This window comes from Heterostelium album (assembly GCF_000004825.1).
Source record: "Heterostelium album PN500 unplaced genomic scaffold PPL_scaffold12, whole genome shotgun sequence".
Lineage (NCBI taxonomy): Eukaryota > Evosea > Eumycetozoa > Acytosteliales > Acytosteliaceae > Heterostelium > Heterostelium album.
The window spans coordinates 698,920-720,092 of record NW_008805074.1 but is presented as its reverse complement, the minus strand read 5'-3'; the positions used below and the strand labels follow the sequence as shown (position 1 = coordinate 720,092).

Below are 21,173 nucleotides of genomic sequence, written 5' to 3'. Positions count from 1 at the left end.
TTTGTTGGTTTGTTTGTTTGTTTGTGTACTAAACGGTCTAATCTATCTAACCTTCGTATCTATCTAAACTATTACTATATGTTCCTAACAATCAATCTAATCGAATCAAATCTACTCTACTCTAATCTACTCTACTCTAATCTAATCTATCAAAATCTAAAATAAATCTATCATCAAAACAGTAAAATACTATTCATTATTGCACTACAACAAACACTTGATAATAATAAAATAATAATATAAACAAAAAATAAATAAAAAAATGTAAATAAATTTATAAATTTGTCATTTGCAAAAAAGTTAAAAAACAAAAATCCTTTTACTTTCTTAGAATTATTTACTAAAATAAAACAAAATTGATTGAACGAATTTTTATTTTATTTTTTTTATTGTTTTGAATGATTATTACATAACTAGTTATTTTTAAATCGGAATTTTATTATAATTAATTTCTTGTTTAAAATTATACTTTCAATTTTAAAAAAGATAATTAAATTGAATTGGAATTAGAATAGTTTTAGAGGTTTATTGAAAATCAGACAATATCTCTCCGTAAAATATACGTCTAACAGCGTTGGTATCAGTGAAAACATTCGATACCCATTGGTATACATTGATTCTTTCGAGTATTTCACTTTTACTCTTTGAATGGATCTCTTTAATTCTATTTTCAATAGATAGATTATCATTCTCTTGTTTCTTATTTTCTTCTTTTTCATCTTCATCTTCATCATCTTTTGAATGATAGGTTTCAATGAAATGTTTAATATCTACATTGTCAACCAATTGATTATTATCATTATTATTATCTTTTTCTGTTGATGTTGATGTTGTTGATGTTGATATTATATCTTTAACCTTGTTATAATCGATTTCGAGTTTGGCAAGTTCCTCTCGCTTGGCATCGAGAAACTCTTTTGCATTGTCAGCTTCGATCTGAATGTAATTGGTGTACATATTCAAACCTTGTGTAAACTGTTCAAACGATTGTTGCTTCTGTGAGAGATCGTCGTTTCTGACAGCAACGAATATCAATGCTTTTCGAATCTTTGGAAATATCGTCTCAAAGTCGGACTTGTAAAACAGCGATCCCATAGAGAGTTGAAGAAGCACCTGTCTCATTACATCTTGCATTTGCTGTGTTTGCTGTGTTATGTTAAGAATGCAACGTTCACTGATCTCCAACACCGATGCACAAAGCATCATGGTGATAGCAGATTGTTGATCAACGTCTCCATCGTCTTGCAACTGAGCGAGATACTCACAGAACGCTTCCAACTCCTCTTCATGCTCGATTTTGTAAGAAATTCTATGAATTTTAACAGCTGAATGGAACCAACTCTCCAATGGTGGTGACGATGATGATTCGTCACTTGATGAAGATGATGTTGTTGATGATGATTTCAACTTGAAATAAGCAGCGTTCTTTGCCATTTGATAGAAGAAATGAGCACCATAGAGATACTCCTTCACGTTATTTTTGACATGTTCATCGATCGCTTCAATCGTTTCATTGAGAAGTTGATTGTATTTCGAGAGTTGACCATGGTCACCGTTGTCCACCACAACTTCGGCATCACTCGATTGACAGGAAAGTAACAAAACCAAGTAATAACATCTTGCAAACGACAATTGTAATGATGAATCAATGAGTGCAATACCATTCTTTGGTAGAACCAATAGCAATTGTTTGAATGCATTTAGATGAACTTCATTGATACCACTACCATTGGATTGTTCATTTTCATCTTCATGATTGTAATTACTATTCGCTTTTAATAGTTGGAAATACAGTTTCGTTAGACAAGTATAAAGATAGGAAATGTCCGATTTCGCACTGGTAACAAAAATATACTCCATTAGAGTTATGTAATCGACAATAGTATACTCATCGTCTTCTTTTGCGAAAATCAATGCAATGTTCTGTGGTAGTTTTGCAAGTATTTCACTTGATGTTGATGGTGATTCTGCTGTTGATGTTGTAGATGATGATGACATTTAAACAAACAAACAAATTAACAAAAGATAAAGTCTTCTTTTATTTATTATATATTATAATAATATTTTTTATATGATTTACTTTATGATATGAATGATGAGAACCATTGACATTGTTTTTTCTATTTTTAAACTAACTGGTTTAGTCAACTCATACCACACCAAATTATTAGTTGTTTTTCACGATAATTATTTTAAAATATTATTATTAAAACCAGGATTTTTTTTTAGAAAAAATGACAAAAAGATTTGTTTTTTTATTTTTTTTAATATTAACTTTAAATACACTATCTATCTAACCAAATACCAAGGATATCTTAAAAAGTCTAACACAACATACATGAGAATAAGAAATCTAGATATTAATTATTTGATCTCAGTGTTGAATAAATTAGATCTATTTCTTTTTATTGTAGAGCGTAATTATTATGAGTTTTGTTTAAAAACTTTTTAGATTTTCTTTCTTATTGTATTTTGATATAAAGATTACCAAATAAATGTGTTGGACAAATCCAAATTCTACAAAAAAAAGTGGTAGAATTGAATTAATTAAATTTTAATAAAAAAACAAAAAAAAACGAACGAAATATTTTATTTTATTATAATTTTAAAATAGAATCAAATCAAAGTTCTGTTTTTGACTAATAGATAGAGTCATTCAATATATAATAACATTAAAATATGTGTGATTTCTATATACAAGCATCGAGTGTAATCGATAAACTTCTTCAAAAGAAGGGTAGTATCAAAGGTTTATCATTCCAATCGTCAACCACCGAATCAAAGAGTAAAACATGTTATGCATTGGTTTGTGAAACTTTGAAATGTAAATTTAAAAAAACAACAACAACAACAACAACAATATAATTATATACTTATATATTTCTTTTGTTTGTTTGCTATTATCTTTATTCACATAGATAAAGAGATTATAGATGAATTACTGCTTATGGTTCCACAGTTGAAAGATGAAAAGATTACAAAGTTAAAGTATAGCATGTTGTTGGTGATGATCTACGATTTGCTATTCAGTCAACAGCAATCAATAAAAGGAGGTGGTCACGCAAAGAAATCGGTGATGGCATTCAAAGTGCAGTTGTCATCTTCACTGGCGCGACTAAAGATCAAGAGTAAGGTGAGTAACAACATCGACTTACTACCGGATTCCATTAGAAATCCAGTGGTTCTACCTCGTTACGTTAGAGTGAATACCAACGTTGCTCAACCAACCGAAGTCATTGCTGGATTCGTAAAGGAAGGTTATCAGTTAAAGTCGTACACCGGTAGTGAACTTCCAACTGTTACTAAAGATTCCTCTAGTAATAAAGTGGATTTCGGTGATGATAACAAGATATTCTATCAGGACAACGACTTCAAGGAGATACTTATATTCTCGGGTGTCGTTGATCTTCACGATCACCAGTATCTTCACAGCGGAAAGATCATCCTACAGGACAAAGCAAGTTGTTTGCCAGCATACATTCTCGATCCACCAAAGAACGTTGTTTGTATCGACTCTTGTTCGGCACCGGGCAACAAAACATCGTTGGTCAGTGCACAAATGTCAAACACAGGAAAGATCTATGCCATCGAAAAGGATATAAAGAGAATGAACACACTTATTAAACTTACAAATAGATCACATTGTAAAAGTAATATAATGTTAATAATAACAAAGTAAAAAAGTTTATTGTGAACTAACTTTCAATTTTTATAATAATGTACATTATTATCTTTAGATATCGAAGCAGTTAATGGTAGTTTCTTAGATTTAGATCATGATGATCCAAGATTCAGTGATGTACAATATATTTTGTGTGATCCATCTTGTTCTGGTTCTGGTATTGTTAATCGTTTGGATTACTTGTTGGCCAGTACAACTGGTGGTGCTGGTGGTGGTGGTGCAGCAACCGAAGAGAATGACGATATTGTAGATGAATTGATTGAAAAGTCTGGTGGTGTTGGTGTTATTGGTTCAACTAGCAGCAGCAACAGCAACAACAGTGTAAAGTTGTCGAAAGAAGCTACAATGATGGAGACAGCAGCACAGTTGTCAAAGACAGCATTCAAAAAGACATTGGATAAACATGGAAAGAGACAATACAAAAAGGAGTTGAAAGAGGATCGTAAGAGAAAACACGATGAGTTGGTTGCAATGAAAAGAGGAAAGAAACCTGTTGCCACTAACACCACCAACGAGCAATCCGAAGATAAAGAAGAACCCGTTATTACAGAAGCAAAACGTTTAGAATTGTTAGCAGATTTCCAATTATCAATTATTAGACATGCTTTTGCTTGTAAGTTGTTATAACTATTATTATTACTATTTATGTTTATGTTTTTTAATGATACTAATATTATTATTATTATTATTATTATTATTATTATTATTATTATTATTATTATTATTTTATCACACTAGTTCCATGTGTTAAAAGAGTAGTTTATTCAACATGTTCAATACATCAGGTTGAGAATGAAGATGTTGTTCAGAGAGCATTGAGTGAATTGAATAAGGATAAGGAAACATGGAGATTAGTTAATATTTTACCACATTGGAAGAAGAGTAGAGGTTTATCTCTTTTCAAAAACAGTATGTTAGATTATTTTATAACATATCAAGTTAGTACACTTTGAAGTAATATATATATTAATTGTCTTTTTTATTTAATTTAGGTGAATATTGTTTAAGATTATCACCAGCCAATGATAATACAATTGGTTTCTTTGTTGCCTGTTTCGAAAAGATCAATCCCAAGCCAGCACAAATTAGAAAGTCATTCGTTTCAGCTCCAACCTCTGGTTCAAAATTAATTGTTAGCAAACAACAACCATCACAACCTACAGATAATATCAATTCAAACAAGAGTAAAAAAGAAGAACAAGAAGAAGAAGAGGTTGATGAAGATAATGATAATGAGGATGTTGAAGATGAAGATGAAGATGAAGTAGAAGATCAATTAGAGTTTGAGGATAATGATAATATCGAAGATGAGGAAGAAGAAGATGAAAAAGAGAGTGATGAAGTTGATGAAGAAGATGATGAACCAGTTAAAAAGAAGACAAGAAATCAAGCACCACAACAACCAATTAAATTATGGGCTGATGATGCATTCTCTGGAAGTTCATTTGCAAGGATCATGGATAATGCACAAAACTCGAATGCCAGCAAGAACTCCTCAACCTCAAAGAATATTAAAAACAATAACAACAATAATAACAAGTCATCAAAGAATAATAATAATAATAATAATAATAATAATAATAATAATAATAATAATAATAAGAACAACATTAACAAAAATAACAAAAACATTCATAATACTATTAAAAAGAAAAATATTAAGAAATAAATCATCTTTTAATTGTCAAGTCTGTATTTTATAGTTGTTTGATTCTTTTTAAGATTTATCTCTCCGTTTGAACCCTAATGATTTAATTAATTAAACTCAATATAAGAAAAAGGTTTTAATGATATTAATACAATAGATTGTTTTTATTAATTCAAATACTCTATATGTTTACAATGTTTTTCTTCCAAAATTATATAAAAGTCTCCTTTCAATTGTGTGTGAATAACTATTGGATTAAAAAGGTGTGTGTGTGTGAATAAATAAGATTAATTTGATGATGTAGACTTTCTGTCTTCGTCATCGCTTATTCCAGTGTTGATAGCGTCGAGTACAGGTGCATAGTTTTTATCACCCTTGTCCGTTGATCTGGCCAAGAGACATCCGATACCAAATGATATTAAACCTAATGCAATGACTCCACCGATGATGATGAATACCAATGCGAGTTTGGAGATTGGTAATCCACCTTTCGATGGTATGTCTACTTCACCACAGACATCGACGTAGTCGTCGGCACCAAAGAACTTACAATAGGTATAGGTCGGTACCAAGCTACAAAAGATATTGTATTGATTCAATTGATTCTCTGCACTATCGGTGCTGGTTGTGTTATCGTTGTCGTGATTGTCATCGATGATAATCGCGGATGGAATGGTAATCTCAGAGTCTGAACAATAGATACTTCCACCCTGATCGGCAGTGTTGTCTTCGATCACCGTATCGTTCATAGTGAAATGAGATGCTGTTGTATAGAGAGCACCGCCAGATGTCGCGACATTCGATTGCATTATAACACCATTGACGTAACCATTCGATTGACTAAACATGATTGCACCACCTCTGTTAGCTGTATTCCTTGTGAAATTCGATTGAGTCAACAAAAAGATTGAATTGTTATCTTGGTAGATACTACCACCTTGACCTTCTGCTTCATTACTATCGAAAGAACAATAAGATACATTCAACTGACTTGCTGGTGCCACCAAATTAATTACTCCACCGGTCTAAAGTAAATAAAGATTACACTTTAGTTGTTAACTAAATAAATATCTATAGGAATTAAACTTACAACTGCTTTATTTTGAATAAAGTTTGATTTATGTAAATGTATTTGTGTTTGATGACCTGAAATTGAACCACCAGTCTATAAATAGATTTAATTAGAAATCAGTAAGATTAATGATTAAGAGGAGAAAATAATTGGTATATGTTTGAGTTATACTTACAACTGCATTGTTTGCGGTGAATAGGCAATGACTGAAAAGTGAATATGCAATATGTTGATAGTTTAAGGTGAGTGCACCACCTTCGTCAGTGACTTGGTTACCTGTAAAGTTAGAGTGGAATGCAACTACCGGACCAGTGGAGCTGATAGCACCTCCATCACTGGCATTGTTCGATTGAAATGAACATCTGTCCAATCTAAGTTGTCCAAGAGTAACACTGATTGCACCACCACTATTTGCTGCACCATTAGAAATGAATTGAGAATCGGCAATATTTACATTGATTCTAGATAGATTGGCATTGTCGTGTGACAAGGAGTTCAAATTCAATAGCAAAACACCACCATCGCCAGTGGAACTCAGATTTTGGAAGCTACATTGTTGGATATTCAATAACAATGTCGTATTTGTAATATCTGCATTGACAACACTGTAAATAGTAAACAGTAAATTAGTTATGATTAGATTGTGTTTGTTTTGAAAATTGGTGAAAGAATTTGACTTACGATCCACCTGTTGTTGTGAAATTAACGAAATTAAGTTGTTGTAAATTCAAGTTGGTTATGATTGGTGGGTTAACACCAGTTCCGACTGGCTCTGGAATGGTGAAAACTCTGTTACTAGATCCGATAAAAGTTGTTGATCCGTTGGTGCTTCCAATGAGATTTAAGGTCTGTCCGAAAATGTAGAGATCTGTATTTCCACTGCTGTTATAGAGACCCTCTGAAATCTGGATGGTAAGATTCAGAGTGGTCAAATCAATGCTCTGTGCTTTCAATGAGTTGAAAATTGCGCTAATCGATGTACAAGGTGCATCTGCATCACAACACAAATCAACAATCTCACTGACATTTGATGACATATAACATATCTTGTCTGTTAGCTGCTGAGCGTGTCCACATACACTAAAATATCCAACCACCACAAAGATATATACAAACAACAAGCTATAAAACTTTGACATCATTGTTTGTTCGTTTGTATGTATCTTGTATCTGTATTTGTATAAAAAAATAAATAAAAAATAGTAAAATAAGATATTATTTTAAATAAAAAAAGAATCTTTTCTTTTCCTAAATTAAGAAATAAGCTTTATTTATTTAAACAAACCCCCATTCACTTAAAAAAAACCTTTTTTTTTGTTCAGCATTGGATCAAAATAGTGGGTTGATGTCAACAATGTGATTGTTTTTTTTGCACCCCAAAAAAGATTGAGTCATCTAAAGTGGTTTTTGACATTCATGATTATGTTGTCAATTTCCTTAAAAAAATGTATTTAATTTAATTCAAAAGATTTTATTTTAAATTATAAGATTATATAAAACTAGAAATAAATTAGAAATACTAGTTGTAATTATTCGATTTTATCTGATTTAGATTTATCTGTTGATGTTGACTCATTTGAAATGATTGATTTGAGTTTAGCAAGACCGAATTTCTTTGAGAATAGGAAATCGGGAATCCAACACGGTAGGTAATGTAGGATTTTCAAGAGAGTTGACAGCGGTCCATACGCGAATCTGGCTGGTGGATTCGGTTTGAGTATCTGGTTGACCGCATAGTCCGAGAAATCTTCGGCTGGTATCGCATTATCTTGTGATGAATTGGAACGCTTGATGATTTCATCTTTGATCTGGTGGTAGATTGTACGGTTGAGGAGATCGGTCAGTGGATCCTGTGCATTCTTTACCAGATCCGATTTGATTGCACCGGGCATCACGATCGATACCTGCACGTTAAACGGTGCCATCTCCATACGCAGAGAATCGGACCACGCGTGAAGAGCAGCCTTACTTGCACAGTACATACCGGCGAAAGGTGTGGAGACAAGCGCGACAATACTACCAATGTTTGCAATCAGACCGGAACGACGCTTAATCATATGCATGCCGACCTCTTTAGTTACCTCTATCGCTCCGAAAAAATTGGTATCCATCAAACGTCTTCCCTCTTCCTCAGTCATCTCAATAACAGGCGAATAAATATTCATTCCAGCATTATTAACTAAAATATCGATTCTACCTTCTTTTTTAATAATAAAATCTACAGCATTCTAAAATAATATGTTTATATTATTAAAATGATGAATAAGTTATATAGCTATTTGTTTTTAAAACATACTTTAATTGATGATTTATCACAGACATCCAGTTGAACAATACTAACATTGTTTGATTCTAGTTTTTTGATAGATGCAAGATTTCTTGCAGATGCATATACTTTGATATTTGGGTGTTTGGTAAATGACTTTACGATGGCTTCACCAATACCACTGCTAGTACCAGTTACTAAAACAATTCTTGTTGATCCTGACATAGTTGTAAATATAAAATAGAGAAAAATAACAATAGAAAGGTCAAATAAATATGTTATTTAAATAAATAAGATATTAATAAAAAAAATTTTGTCAAAATTGGTTGTCAATCGAATTTCATTGCACCACAATGATCATACATCTACCCCGAATAAAAATTGTGTTAAATTATCAACCATTGAAAATACATCATACTATTATCATAATAATAATGTTGTAACGTAATTTAAGAGTATAAGAATTGTGTGTAGATTTGAGAAGTTCTGCTACTGTAATGATAACAGAGAAATACCAATTAATGTAACAAAAAGCTTAATATACATATTTTATTGTTTAGTTGTATTTTGAGTTGATTTCTCTATGAGAGACTTTAGTTTTAATAATCCAAATTTCTTTGAAAATACATAATCCAAGATGAATGTTGGAACGAAATTTAAGAGTTTAAAAAGTGTAGAGAGTGGTCCGTAAGCAAATCTCGATGGTGGATTGGATTTGAGAAGTTCTGCTGCAACTCTTTCAGAGAATTGAGTCGATGGAATACTATTGTCTTGTGAGGTGGTCGATCGCAACACAATCGAATCTTTAATATCATGATAGACAGTGTTGTCCAAGAGTTGTTCAAGTGTACTCTTTGCATTGTTGGCGAGTTCCGTTTTGATGGAACCTGGCATCACTATGCAAACTCGAATGTTGAACGGTGCCAGTTCCATTCGTAGCGAGTCGGACCAAGCGTTTAGAGCTGCTTTGCTTGCACAGTAGAGACCGTCGAACGGAGTTGTAATCAAACCAGAGATACTCGAGATGTTTGCAATCAAACCGGATCGTCGCTCGATCATGTGTCTACCTACTTCTTGGGTGACAGCTATCGTACCGAAAAAGTTTGCATCAAACAACCTACGATTGTCAACCTCTGGTATATCGATGACAGGTCCATAAATATTGATACCGGCATTGTTTATCAGGATATCGATTCTTCCTTCCTCGTTGATGATAGTATCAACTGCACTCTTAATAATAAATATTTTGGTGGAATTATGATCATAAATTATCTTGTATTCTCCTTTTTTTGATATTATTTTATTAACATACTTTAATGGATGAATTATCACAGACATCCAATTGAATAGTAGATATATTCTTGTCTTTGAGATGTTTGATCGACGATAGATTTCTTGCAGAGGCATACACTTTGATATTTGGATATTTAGCAATTGAATGGACCAGTGAAGCTCCTATTCCACTACTTGTTCCTGTAATCAATACAATAGTATTCCTTTGTTGTGAATTTGACATATCTTATACAATCAATATATATAAATACAATAAAATTAATTTAAACAATGTTAAAATAAAAAAATAAAATAAAAGAAACAAACTTTTTTGAAAACTAAACTTTTTTTTTTTGTTTAATCAAAGACAGAAACATGTATGTCAACAATGATTTTTTTATTTTTTATTTTTTATAACACCATTCGCAATATGAATTTATTTATTCATTTACTAACCTCGCAATAATGGTGTTTGGTCGATCCAACTTGAATTGGTAAAACGATGTAAAAAAATTAAAAAAAACATTATTTCGCGTCAAAAAAAATTGTATTTATTAAATGTGTTTTAAATCATTAACAAACAGTCGTTGTTATTACTGTTTAAATAACGTCAACACGAACTATAAAGAAAAAAGAACCAAACAAAAAAGTTTTTGCCACAACATCGCTCTTCACAAAAATTGCAATATGTATTTCCAATCCATTATTCAAATTTACGTTGAATACGACTCTGGAATATGTGCGTGCACGATGGATATTTCTTAACGGATTGATGATCATCTTTGTTGAATCTACATAATTGTGGACACCCAGACGACTCTTGGTGTTGTTAACTGTTTTGTTGTGTAGGTTGCTACTGTTTTTTTTAGTCCTAGAAACAATTTTTGTTATATGTTCAAAAAAAAAGATATTCTTCAACTATTTTAGCTTAGGTTTATGCTAATAAAATTTAGAAATGATTGTAATCTATCTGACTTGAATGAACCAAAGAATTCTAATTGAATTTAGATTTAAAATTGTAACTATTTAAAGTCAAATTATCTATAATATCATGTTTATTACAAACAAGGAGCTTGAAACTGATGATCATTTTATCTCTATTTTGTTAATTTTTCAAATTAATTATAGGTTTGCTAGAAACTATGAATGAGTATAAATTGAATGAACTTTAACATTATCAATCAATATCAAATAATATTCAATTAAAAGATATTACAAATATAACAATTAATATGAATATTACTAATATTAAAACTATTTTGTTGTTTTCGTTGTTGGTTGGCACTGTTCTCTGTGAAGTGGAGGACCGTATCAGAGTCTGTGTAGAAGTCGACTGTCCTGACGTTGGAAACTGTCCGATGAGAGATACTTGTAATGACAATGATATGTGTACAAACGATGGTTGTAATGGTGGTCGTTGTGTTCACTCTCCAATTGCTTGTGACGATGGAAATGCCTGTACTCAAGATAGCTGTAGTCCAAACCAAGGATGTGTACATTCGCCAATCTCATGTGATGATTCCGACCCATGCACAACTGATAGCTGTGGTTCCAATGGTTGTGTAAACACTCCAATCTCGTGCGATGACAGTGATCAGTGTACATCTGATTCTTGTGGACAAAATGGTTGTGTAAACACTCCAATCTCATGCGATGACAATGATCAATGTACATCTGATTCTTGTGGACAAAATGGATGTGTGAATACACCAATCTCTTGTGATGACAATGATCAATGTACAAATGATGCCTGTAGCTCTGCAAGTGGTTGTTCTCACACTCCAGTATCTTGTGATGACAATGACCCTTGCACAAGTGATTCCTGTGGTTCCAATGGTTGTGTAAACACTCCAATCTCATGCGATGACAATGACCAATGTACCTCTGATTCCTGTGGACAAAATGGATGTGTGAATACACCAATCTCTTGTGATGACAATGATCAATGTACAAACGATGCTTGTAACCCCCTAAGTGGTTGTTCTCACACTCCAGTATCTTGTGATGATTCCGACCCATGCACAAGTGATTCCTGTGGTTCCAATGGTTGTGTAAACACTCCAATCTCTTGCGATGACAATAATGAGTGTACCTCTGATTCCTGTGGTTCTTACGGTTGTGTTAATTCACCAGTTAATTGTAACGATGGAAATCAATGTACCTATGACAGTTGTAATAATGCTACTGGCTGCGCGAATTCAGCGATCTCCTGTGATGACAACGATTTATGCACCAATGACGGATGTGATAAGAATACTGGTTGCACACACACAACAGTTTCATGTCAATCTACAACCAACCAATGTATCTCGAATGAATGTGATCCAAACAAAGGATGTGTTGGTACCAACATCAATTGTGATGATGGTAATGCCTGTACCTCAGACAGCTGCAATCCAAACAGTGGTTGTGTTTTCACACCCATCGTTTGCAATGATGGAAATTCTTGTACCACCGATGGCTGCGATCGTATCAGAGGCTGTTTTTACACCAATATTCCAAACTGTGGAATCGTATCAGTTCCAAGACCAGCCACCTGTCGTCCTCGTCCAGTCTGTCCATGTACCGAATTGTGTTGTGGACCACATTGTTGTCAAAACATCAATCTTGATCTAGACCTAGACTTTTCTGATCTTTGTGATTTCTAATGTTTCAACCTATTATTTAAATAAATTTGATATTATATTTCAATTTTTAACCTCCTTTAAAAAAAAAATGTTTATTCTCTTGTTATTAAAATTTATTTTATTTTTTCCAAAAGAATAAATAAGAAAACACTTTAGAGTATAAATTATACAAAGATAAAATGGTGAACCATTTTGTTTTTATTGTAATTTGTGGTATTTTCTTGATTTTTTGTTTTTATTTAAATTGGAAATTATCCTATTCAAGAAAAAAATGAAATTGTATTTTTTTATAGAGCCTTTCATTAAACCAAAATTAATAAAGAACCGGTAGAGTCTATTGAAAGAATTCCAAAATAATAAGTATTCTATTAAATTTAATCTATTTTTCTAACTTTTTTTATAAAAAGAAAAATAATAATAATTTTGTTTTGAAATTGAATTATAATAGAATTTCAAAATGTTATGAATAAAATCTATCTACGAATATCTGTTTTTCTCAGAATTTAATTTGACAATAATATAGATATGAAAATCAACTAGTGGACAAACTTGAATAAATAAATTAAAATCAACAAAAAAGAAAAGATTTTTTTTTTCTGAATAAATAATAATTTATTATGATTTAAAGTTCGAGCCAATTATATAAAGAATTAATAAATAATAATCTATATACATATTAATTCACCCTGTTGGGGGATGACTACGTTGATTCCAGTTGGATTATTCTCTGTTAGTTCCTTATAGATAAGTTGTCGAATCGTCAATCTATTGGAGGTGTTTTGGTTCACCATTGGCTTGATGTGTTGAATTATCAATTTTACATGATTGAGGTTGTTGGTTTTTGGGATGGTTTGTACAGACATATCGATGAGTGAATGGAGCATTGGTTGAATATCCTTTGGACGTAAATGACCAAACAAACTGGCATCAGTAGCATTGTTTGGGAAGGAACACTCCAAGTATATTGCTTTCAATTTATCAATTTTTACTTTTCTCCATACATTCTGTTTAATTTAAAAAAATTAAATAAAAATAGAATATTAGTAAAATAATTATAAGAATGTCAATATAATTATTTTTACATACATAAATTCTTTGTTGCCAATCACAATTATAATTTCCACTTGGTACACCAGTATCAGAGAAAAATATAATTTGTTCACCAGTTGTCTTGTCGGTGAAGAGGAATGAAGTTGAAAGAATATCGTTGTGACATGTCTCGAATGGCATCATTTCCATGGTTGTTGGGAAAAATCCATTAAGAGCCTGTTTCTGTGTTTCATTAAGGAAAACCAACTGAGACAAATCGTAGTTTTGTGCAATATCCAATGTATAGTAATCATATCTACCATACTAATTAATATCAATTAGTATATCCATCATTATTATTTGATCTTTCCATTATAATTATAATTAATTTATAAATTACATACACCTGGTAAATTTGGCCAAATAATATTATTAAAAAGATGCGTTTTTATAGCATTCACCGTAAAAGGTAATCCTACGATTGCTTTCTTTTTGAGTACATTTGGGCTACCTCCAATTGAGATGGTTGGATCTAGAATTGCTTTTACCATACCTAACAGACCACCTTCAATGGGTGGCTGCATATCAAGTGCCGATGGTGGCAAGTAATCTTCTGGACTAGCTTCGATTAATCCGTTGATATGATCGAGATGTGAATGGCCGATAAAGTATCCGAGGATGTGGTTTCTAATGAACCATGCTACTTGCTGGTCGATCTGGGTGGCCCACACAGGGAATGTAATATTAATGAGATTGTTGTAGTTTCTGTTGCTGATGAATCTTGCAATGCCAGTCCAGAGAGTGCCAGCGTCGAGTGCGATGAAGACGTTGGAACCCTTCTTGGTCAATAAAAATGAGGATAAATTACTTTCGTCGAGTCCACCGGCAGTACCTAGTGGGATAGTTATAAAAGATGCTTTCTTGCACGCTTCGGTTTGCATCCAGTTAGTTTGTGGTTGTTGTTTTATCATTTTCAAAAAGTTGTTATGTTTAGATTTAAATCTAAGCAGTCGCTGGTGATATTTACCCAAGTCATTGGAATACATATTATATGGATTATCTAAAGACTGTTGTTTGTCAAAAGAGGAAAATTCAGTGTTAGGATTATATTTGTAATTGGTATTTTGGAAAGGAGGAGCAGGATAGGGGGTAGAAGGAGGGGAAGGATAGGCAGTAGGAATATTGGAAGGAGGAGCATTGTTTTTGACTTTATCAATTGGAGTGGGTGTTGATGGATTATTGCTTTTGGTTTGAGGAGCAGGAATTGGTGTCGAATTTGGATTGTATGTATTCTGATGTTTCACTATTTTTTGTGGTTGTGATGGGTATTGAATATCAGATGAATGTAAAATATCAGATTCTTGTATTTCTTTGTGATTGCTTGATTGTGATGATTGACTTGGGTTTTGTGATGGTGTTTGTGGGCGTGGTGTATTTTGTATTTGAGTTTGCGATGGTTGAGATGTTGTTTGATATTGTTTTTGTGAGGGCTGTGGAGTGTTTTGTGTTTGGATTTGTGATGGTTGTGGAGTACGTTGGTTTTCAGTTGGTTGTGGAGTGTTTTGTGTTTGGGTTTGTGATGGTTGTGGAGTATATTGTGATGGTGTTACACTTGGTTGTGGTGTACGTTGTTGATTTTGAGTTGGTTGTGGATTGTTTTGTGTTTGGATTTGCGATGGTTGTGGAGTGTTTTGTGTTTGAATTTGTGATGGTTGTGGAGTATATTGTACTGGTGTTTGTGTTTGTGTTTGTGTTTGTGATGATGGTTGAGGGATATAGTGTGCAGGTGATTGTGAATTATCACTATTCTCAGAAGAAAGAGAGTTAATGGAATCATGTGAATCAGATGGTGTATTTTTATTTGAATTATGATCAAATGAAGATGAGGACTCAGGATTAGTATTAGTAGAAGCATCAGAAGTAGAACGAGAGAAAGAGGTAGTAGAAGAGGTAGAAGTAGAAGTAGTAGAAATTGTAGAAGAAGTGGAGGTAGTAGGATTAAAAGAGGTAGTAGAGGATTTAGAGGTAGTAGAAGAAGTAGTCAAATCTTTAATAGGATATGGGGGATATGTAGACTTATAGTTTGGTGAGTATGGCGAAGCAGGATAAGGGTAAGTATTATATTTAGATGGAGGAGAGTTTAAGGAAGGATAGGTAGAGGGATTATTTTTAGGATAGGGGTTAGAAGTAGAACTGGTACTTGCTCGTGATGGTATTTCACATTTTACTAAACTAGTAATATTTAATATTATAAATAAAATAAAAGCTATATACAGAGGTCTTAAGTAATTCATTGATAAAAAAAATTAATTGGTTTAGAAAAAAAAAAAAAAAAAAACAAAATTAGTAAACTTGACTTTTTTTACTTGGTCCACTCTCTCAGTTTATAAATACCTTAATACATTGGTTAGTTGATACATGGTTTTGGATTGCGCAACCCAATTTAATGAGTGAATCAGATGGCTTAAGGGTAGAATAAATAATTCTCTATTATTGGTCGACCGGACAAGTAACAAGGTTGTTAATAATTATCCAATAAAGTTGATAAAATTGATTGATTTTCAGTTGGGATGGATGTTGAATGTTATAGTGGGAAAGGAATTAGATTAATATGTTTTGAATTTTAAGATTTTCAAATAAAAATTTTGGTTGATAGTGATGGTGGCTATATTATTGAATGGCAATTATTTTACAAATTAAAGAATGCGCAATGCAATGGTTTGAAGTTGATAGTGAAAATCTATTATTAAATAATTATTATTTTAGAGATGATCCAAATATTGGAAAATTCATTTTTAACAGATGATATTTGATGATGAATTATTTATATTGAAATATTTCCAATGTATTTTTTTTTTTTTGTTATTTTTGTTATTTTTGTTTTTTTTAATTGATTGGTTTTATTAAATTATTGTTGTTTGGCTGATTTTGTTTTCTTTGGTGCACCTATTGCCTTATTAATATAGAGTGATTTGGTTGATTATCATGACTTGTTATTGTTGTGAATTTTTAATTGATATAAAAAATGTATATATCTAAAGGGTATAGAGGTTGAAACAAATTTGGAAATTAATGTTCAGATTTGTTGGATGAGGTGTTATTATTATTATTATTGGTGGGTTAAATGGAAGGTGTGGTGGTTGATTAACAACATCTTTTTTGGTGATGTGAGTAAAGAGTGTGCCCTGATGAGTGAACATTCACCACTAATATTACCATTTATGAATTCTCTTACTCCCACCACCAAATAACACAAGTTTCATTTGTGGGAGTGTGAAGGAAATTGTGTGTGTGTGTGGCAATTTATGGTTTGATCAAAATTTTGTTTGTACATTAAAATAAAAATAAAAAAAGGAAAGAAATTAAAAGATGAATTTCAAACTGCAAACAGAACATTGAGAATGTAAATACAATATTGTATAAATTAAAAAATAAAGTTTAAACCATCACTTCTGATGAGCAGAGAGTACCATTGTTATTAAAGTTTACAGTGAAAAACACAATGTAAGCTTCGATGTGTTGAACAATAAGGCAAAAATAACAACAGTAACAATTTTAGGAACAACTACTACAAATCAACGTTAACAATACTTTGAGATCATTGTGTTTTTGAATATGAGTGTAACGAACGACTGAGTAGTGAGTGTGGAGTAATTTTAAAATTACTATAAGTGAGAAGTGAGTGGTGAGATAAGAGTGTTACAACTACACTTTGAACAATTAAAAAAAAAAAAACAGTTTTGTTAAAATAATAAAACAAAGAATGTGTTGAGTGTAATTATTAAAATTTGGGATGAGGTCCACCATTCACCATTGTTTTTAAAAGATGTGAATTGAATTTTTAAACTATTTACCTAATGTGAAAGGGAATGAAATATTTTCTGAACGATCGGATTAAGCTGTAGAGAATTGGAATGGTTTCTCTTCTTTCCAATTTTACTGCTATTATATTTTTTGGTTGTAAAAAATATGTAGTTGTATTGGTTGTTGATGCTGGGTTATGTTTTGATTTAACAAACTAACTTCCTACTTTTAATATTATCAGATAAACGATAATAGTGATGCAACTATAGTTATATAATATTTAATTAATAGGTTGGAAAAGAAGAATGAAGCATTTAATTGTTAAAAACAATTAAAGATAGAAAAAATGTAATATAAACTTGAATATATAAGTATCAAAAAAAAAAAAAAACAAATACTATAATTATATTGTGTGGTATGATTATGATGATGCGTACGAAACTAAAGATGCTATTTTTAAAATTACTGCTTGCTCTCTATTATTGGCTTAAGGTATTATTTTAATATCTTTATTACTAATTAATAGTTAATTGAATCAACTCTCATGATAGTATATCACTCAAAATTATTATTATTATTGGCTATTTTTGTTTTGTCAGGTATACTAATTGATGGTAAGCTGGACTATTATTATTTTAATATTTTTTCCAAATGGAATTTCGAATGCGTAATAATAATATTATTAAAAAATATATATATATTTTTTTTTGAATTTGAATTAATAATAATAAATAGTAATACTAAATTATTACCAATATTAGTATTATTATTAAATTATTTTAATAAATTGAATAAATATTAATAATAATAATAGTGATTGGATTGAAAAAATTAAATTAAATTATGATTATTTGTTGTTATTAATGTGACGACTTTTTGTTTTAATTTAATAGTTTGTGTTTTGTGATGGTAAGAATAGATGTCGGAATTAGTAATTTCAGTTATACATTAGGATTAATGATGATAGAATTAATATATCGATTGATTTTTATAGAGTGATTTCGATTGATTGGAGTTGAAAACAAACAAGGAGCAGTCCAACCAACAACAACAACAACAACAACAACAACTGTGTTAATATTAATAGCTATATTGTTGTTGTGATATATTAGCATAAATATCAGTATATTCATTAGGTGGAGAGGTATGTTATCAAGTGTCGATGCAGCATCATGATTATTGTTGTCACACACAAGTGTTTTCCTTTCATTATTTATATATTTATTTTATATTAAATGTGGGAGCTTTACATCATCAACTCGATTGAGTAGCTGTTGGTATTAGCATTGACACAGGAGCTACCTCCCAATGCCCCATCACAACCAACTCAACAACAACAATAACAAAAACAATTATAAAATCTATTTCATTATTTGGTGTTTTATATATAAATGCGGGCTGTGTGTAAATGAGTTGAGTGGCTGTTGACTTTTGTTGGTCAAAAGGTAAGCTAATTTCTGACGATAAGTGTTACATCCAAGAGGATTCAGGTCACAATTTTAAACAAAACCAAGTTATTCATCAATTAATTAGTGATAGTCACTGACTTTATTGTGTGACTCCTTCAATTCAATATTATTGGCGTTGTTTAATAAAACAATTCAGTGGTAAACAAACACACTGGTTGCGTTATAACATGATGCATATGTTATGTTTAGTGATTTGTGTGATGATGATGTGTGTGTTGTTCCATCATGTAGTGGTGTGGTGTGAGTGTGTGAGTGTGTATGTTGTGAGTAGTTAGGTGGAACAACACACACCAATTTGAGAGGGTTATAACAACTAAAATCTCACTTTCATTATAAAAGAAGATGAAAAATGAAGAATAATAATAGAATAACAACTATTTTTATATTGATTTATAAATGATTTAGTTATTTACTGACTCTATGTACATAGTAATTTTCATAAATAAATAATTATTTGATGATTGTTTTGTGAAGAATGTTTTTTTGGGTGAGTTTTTGCTTTTGCTCAACTTGAGTTTTATGAAAGATAAAATAAATGTCTGGGGGAATTTCTGATTAATCAGATATAGGGGGGTTATTAATGAACAGATTTCCATTACTGAAATCTAAAAGTAAAAAGTGTAGCGAGAGTGTTGGGTGTTTCATAAATCACTATTTTTTATAAGGAACAAAACAACGCAACATCTCATTCATTAAAGATAAAAAAAAAAAAAGATACACAAAGTCAGGCTGACACATTTAGTAAACCAAAAGCATAAGTTATTCAAATTTATAAAATAAAAGTAGTAATGGTTAATGTAGTAAGTACGATTCATTAAAATTGATTGATTGTTTACACTTGTGGTTATTATCGTTATCTATCTGTAAATTAATTATACTACTAAAAAAAAATAAGGATACATAATAATGATAATAACCAAAAATAAACATTATTGATGTATATTTAAAATATTATGATTTAGATGAAACATTATTACTAATAATAATAATAAATTTAGTTCACATCTCTTTGTGTCAAAGTGTACTATAAAAATAATCGTTGGATGGAATGATTGAAATTGATACGATTGATTAAAAGTATATCTATAAATTCTGATATTGGGACGGTTTCTACACAGTGTAGTAGAAGTGTAGTTGACATTGATTGTCAATTTGTTGTTAATAACAGATCTTAATCTGAAAATGTTTTGGAAAATGGGACATAATACAATATTTAAATATGTTTATCTCTAAAATATATTCTCCCATACGTATGATATCAAAATAACAAAGAAACAAACAAACAAACTCGCTTCTTAAATGTTATTGGGAATCTAACTTACTCTGAACAACTTTAGTTAAAACTATTGGACTGTGGACAAGTGGATTTGTGGACAAAACAAAATAACCAACAAGCAATAACAATAATAATTCTATATTTTCCAATAAATAGTTATTTTTAATTACCAAGATATGTATGGTATGATGAAAACATAAATTTATTGGAGGAAATTAAAAAATTATATTTAAAAATTTTTAATAAAAGGAATTTACAATTTTATATTTTACTGCTGTTGGATATCTAATCTAAATGAATGACGTTCTTATAAGATTGATAGAATAGATAGATAAAGATAAAGATAAAGATAGGATAGATAGGATAGATAAATAGATATCTATTTTGTCTTATAAGAATAATAATAATAATAACAATAATAAATTATTAAATAGATGAATGTTACTGATTTTGAAGGTTTATTGTTGATATTGTTGTTGATGTTGTTGATTAAACAGATTAATAATTTTAAAATCGAACCTACACTACACATTTAACTTATTCAAGCTCTATTTTATTCTATTTTAAACATGTTGCTTCAAAAAAAAAAAAAAAAAAACCAATAAAGAATTAATATATTTAAAAAAGAACAAGGTATAAATGTTAATTTCAATTTTAAATTGAAATGGGATATCCCATTTCAGCTTATTAACATTTAACCACCACTTACAACAAAGCACAGATAGATTGTCGATTGGATTTCAATTTTATTAATAATTCACAAAAACCATTTTATCTATCTATATATTATATATTAGCGTAGAATTACGAAGTGTTCTACATTGAGAATCAAATTTATTTAATTTCAAGTGGGATACCGATTATCAATCACATACTTGATTATCATTATTAATGAATTGTCAATGTTGTCAAAAACTAATAAATTAATGATACTGATTTAAATGGAAACACTCTATTTATTTTTAACATGATATTAATAACTACTATTGATTATGATGATGATGTTGATATGATTAGTAGAATAGATT

General features: G+C 30.8%; 7 protein-coding genes across 7 annotated transcripts; 2 read left to right on the top strand and 5 right to left on the bottom strand.

Moving 5' to 3' along the window:
• Positions 1-46: 46 nt before the first annotated feature.
• PPL_10240 (uncharacterized protein) lies at positions 47-1,998 on the bottom strand (the record flags this gene model as incomplete). Its single annotated transcript, XM_020581021.1, has 2 exons — positions 47-63; positions 564-1,998. The coding sequence occupies 2 exons, from the start codon at positions 1,996-1,998 to the stop codon at positions 47-49; spliced, it is 1,452 nt and encodes a 483-aa protein (XP_020428606.1).
• Positions 1,999-2,679: 681 nt separating this feature from the next.
• On the top strand, positions 2,680-5,351 carry PPL_10239 (NOL1/NOP2/Sun family protein; the record flags this gene model as incomplete). The annotated part of the gene is made up of 5 exons (XM_020581020.1): positions 2,680-2,824; positions 2,919-3,650; positions 3,738-4,295; positions 4,421-4,591; positions 4,675-5,351. The coding sequence occupies 5 exons, from the start codon at positions 2,680-2,682 to the stop codon at positions 5,349-5,351; spliced, it is 2,283 nt and encodes a 760-aa protein (XP_020428605.1).
• Positions 5,352-5,617: 266 nt separating this feature from the next.
• Positions 5,618-7,439, bottom strand: PPL_10238 (pectin lyase-like family protein; the record flags this gene model as incomplete). Its single annotated transcript, XM_020581019.1, has 4 exons — positions 5,618-6,355; positions 6,421-6,495; positions 6,578-7,007; positions 7,084-7,439. 4 exons carry the CDS (start codon positions 7,437-7,439, stop codon positions 5,618-5,620), a joined length of 1,599 nt encoding a protein of 532 aa, XP_020428604.1.
• A 492-nt stretch (positions 7,440-7,931) lies between these two features.
• On the bottom strand, positions 7,932-8,893 carry PPL_10237 (SDR family oxidoreductase; the record flags this gene model as incomplete). The annotated part of the gene is made up of 2 exons (XM_020581018.1): positions 7,932-8,630; positions 8,699-8,893. The coding sequence occupies 2 exons, from the start codon at positions 8,891-8,893 to the stop codon at positions 7,932-7,934; spliced, it is 894 nt and encodes a 297-aa protein (XP_020428603.1).
• A 324-nt stretch (positions 8,894-9,217) lies between these two features.
• Positions 9,218-10,184, bottom strand: PPL_10236 (SDR family oxidoreductase; the record flags this gene model as incomplete). The annotated part of the gene is made up of 2 exons (XM_020581017.1): positions 9,218-9,898; positions 9,981-10,184. The coding sequence occupies 2 exons, from the start codon at positions 10,182-10,184 to the stop codon at positions 9,218-9,220; spliced, it is 885 nt and encodes a 294-aa protein (XP_020428602.1).
• A 988-nt stretch (positions 10,185-11,172) lies between these two features.
• On the top strand, positions 11,173-12,588 carry PPL_10235 (putative extracellular matrix protein; the record flags this gene model as incomplete). Its single annotated transcript, XM_020581016.1, has 1 exon — positions 11,173-12,588. One exon carries the CDS (start codon positions 11,173-11,175, stop codon positions 12,586-12,588), a length of 1,416 nt encoding a protein of 471 aa, XP_020428601.1.
• A 214-nt stretch (positions 12,589-12,802) lies between these two features.
• Positions 12,803-18,610, bottom strand: pdsA (cAMP phosphodiesterase; the record flags this gene model as incomplete). Its single annotated transcript, XM_020581015.1, has 8 exons — positions 12,803-12,823; positions 13,389-13,571; positions 13,654-13,920; positions 14,001-15,823; positions 16,290-16,336; positions 17,620-17,663; positions 17,799-17,850; positions 18,594-18,610. The coding sequence occupies 8 exons, from the start codon at positions 18,608-18,610 to the stop codon at positions 12,803-12,805; spliced, it is 2,454 nt and encodes an 817-aa protein (XP_020428600.1).
• Positions 18,611-21,173: the final 2,563 nt, after the last annotated feature.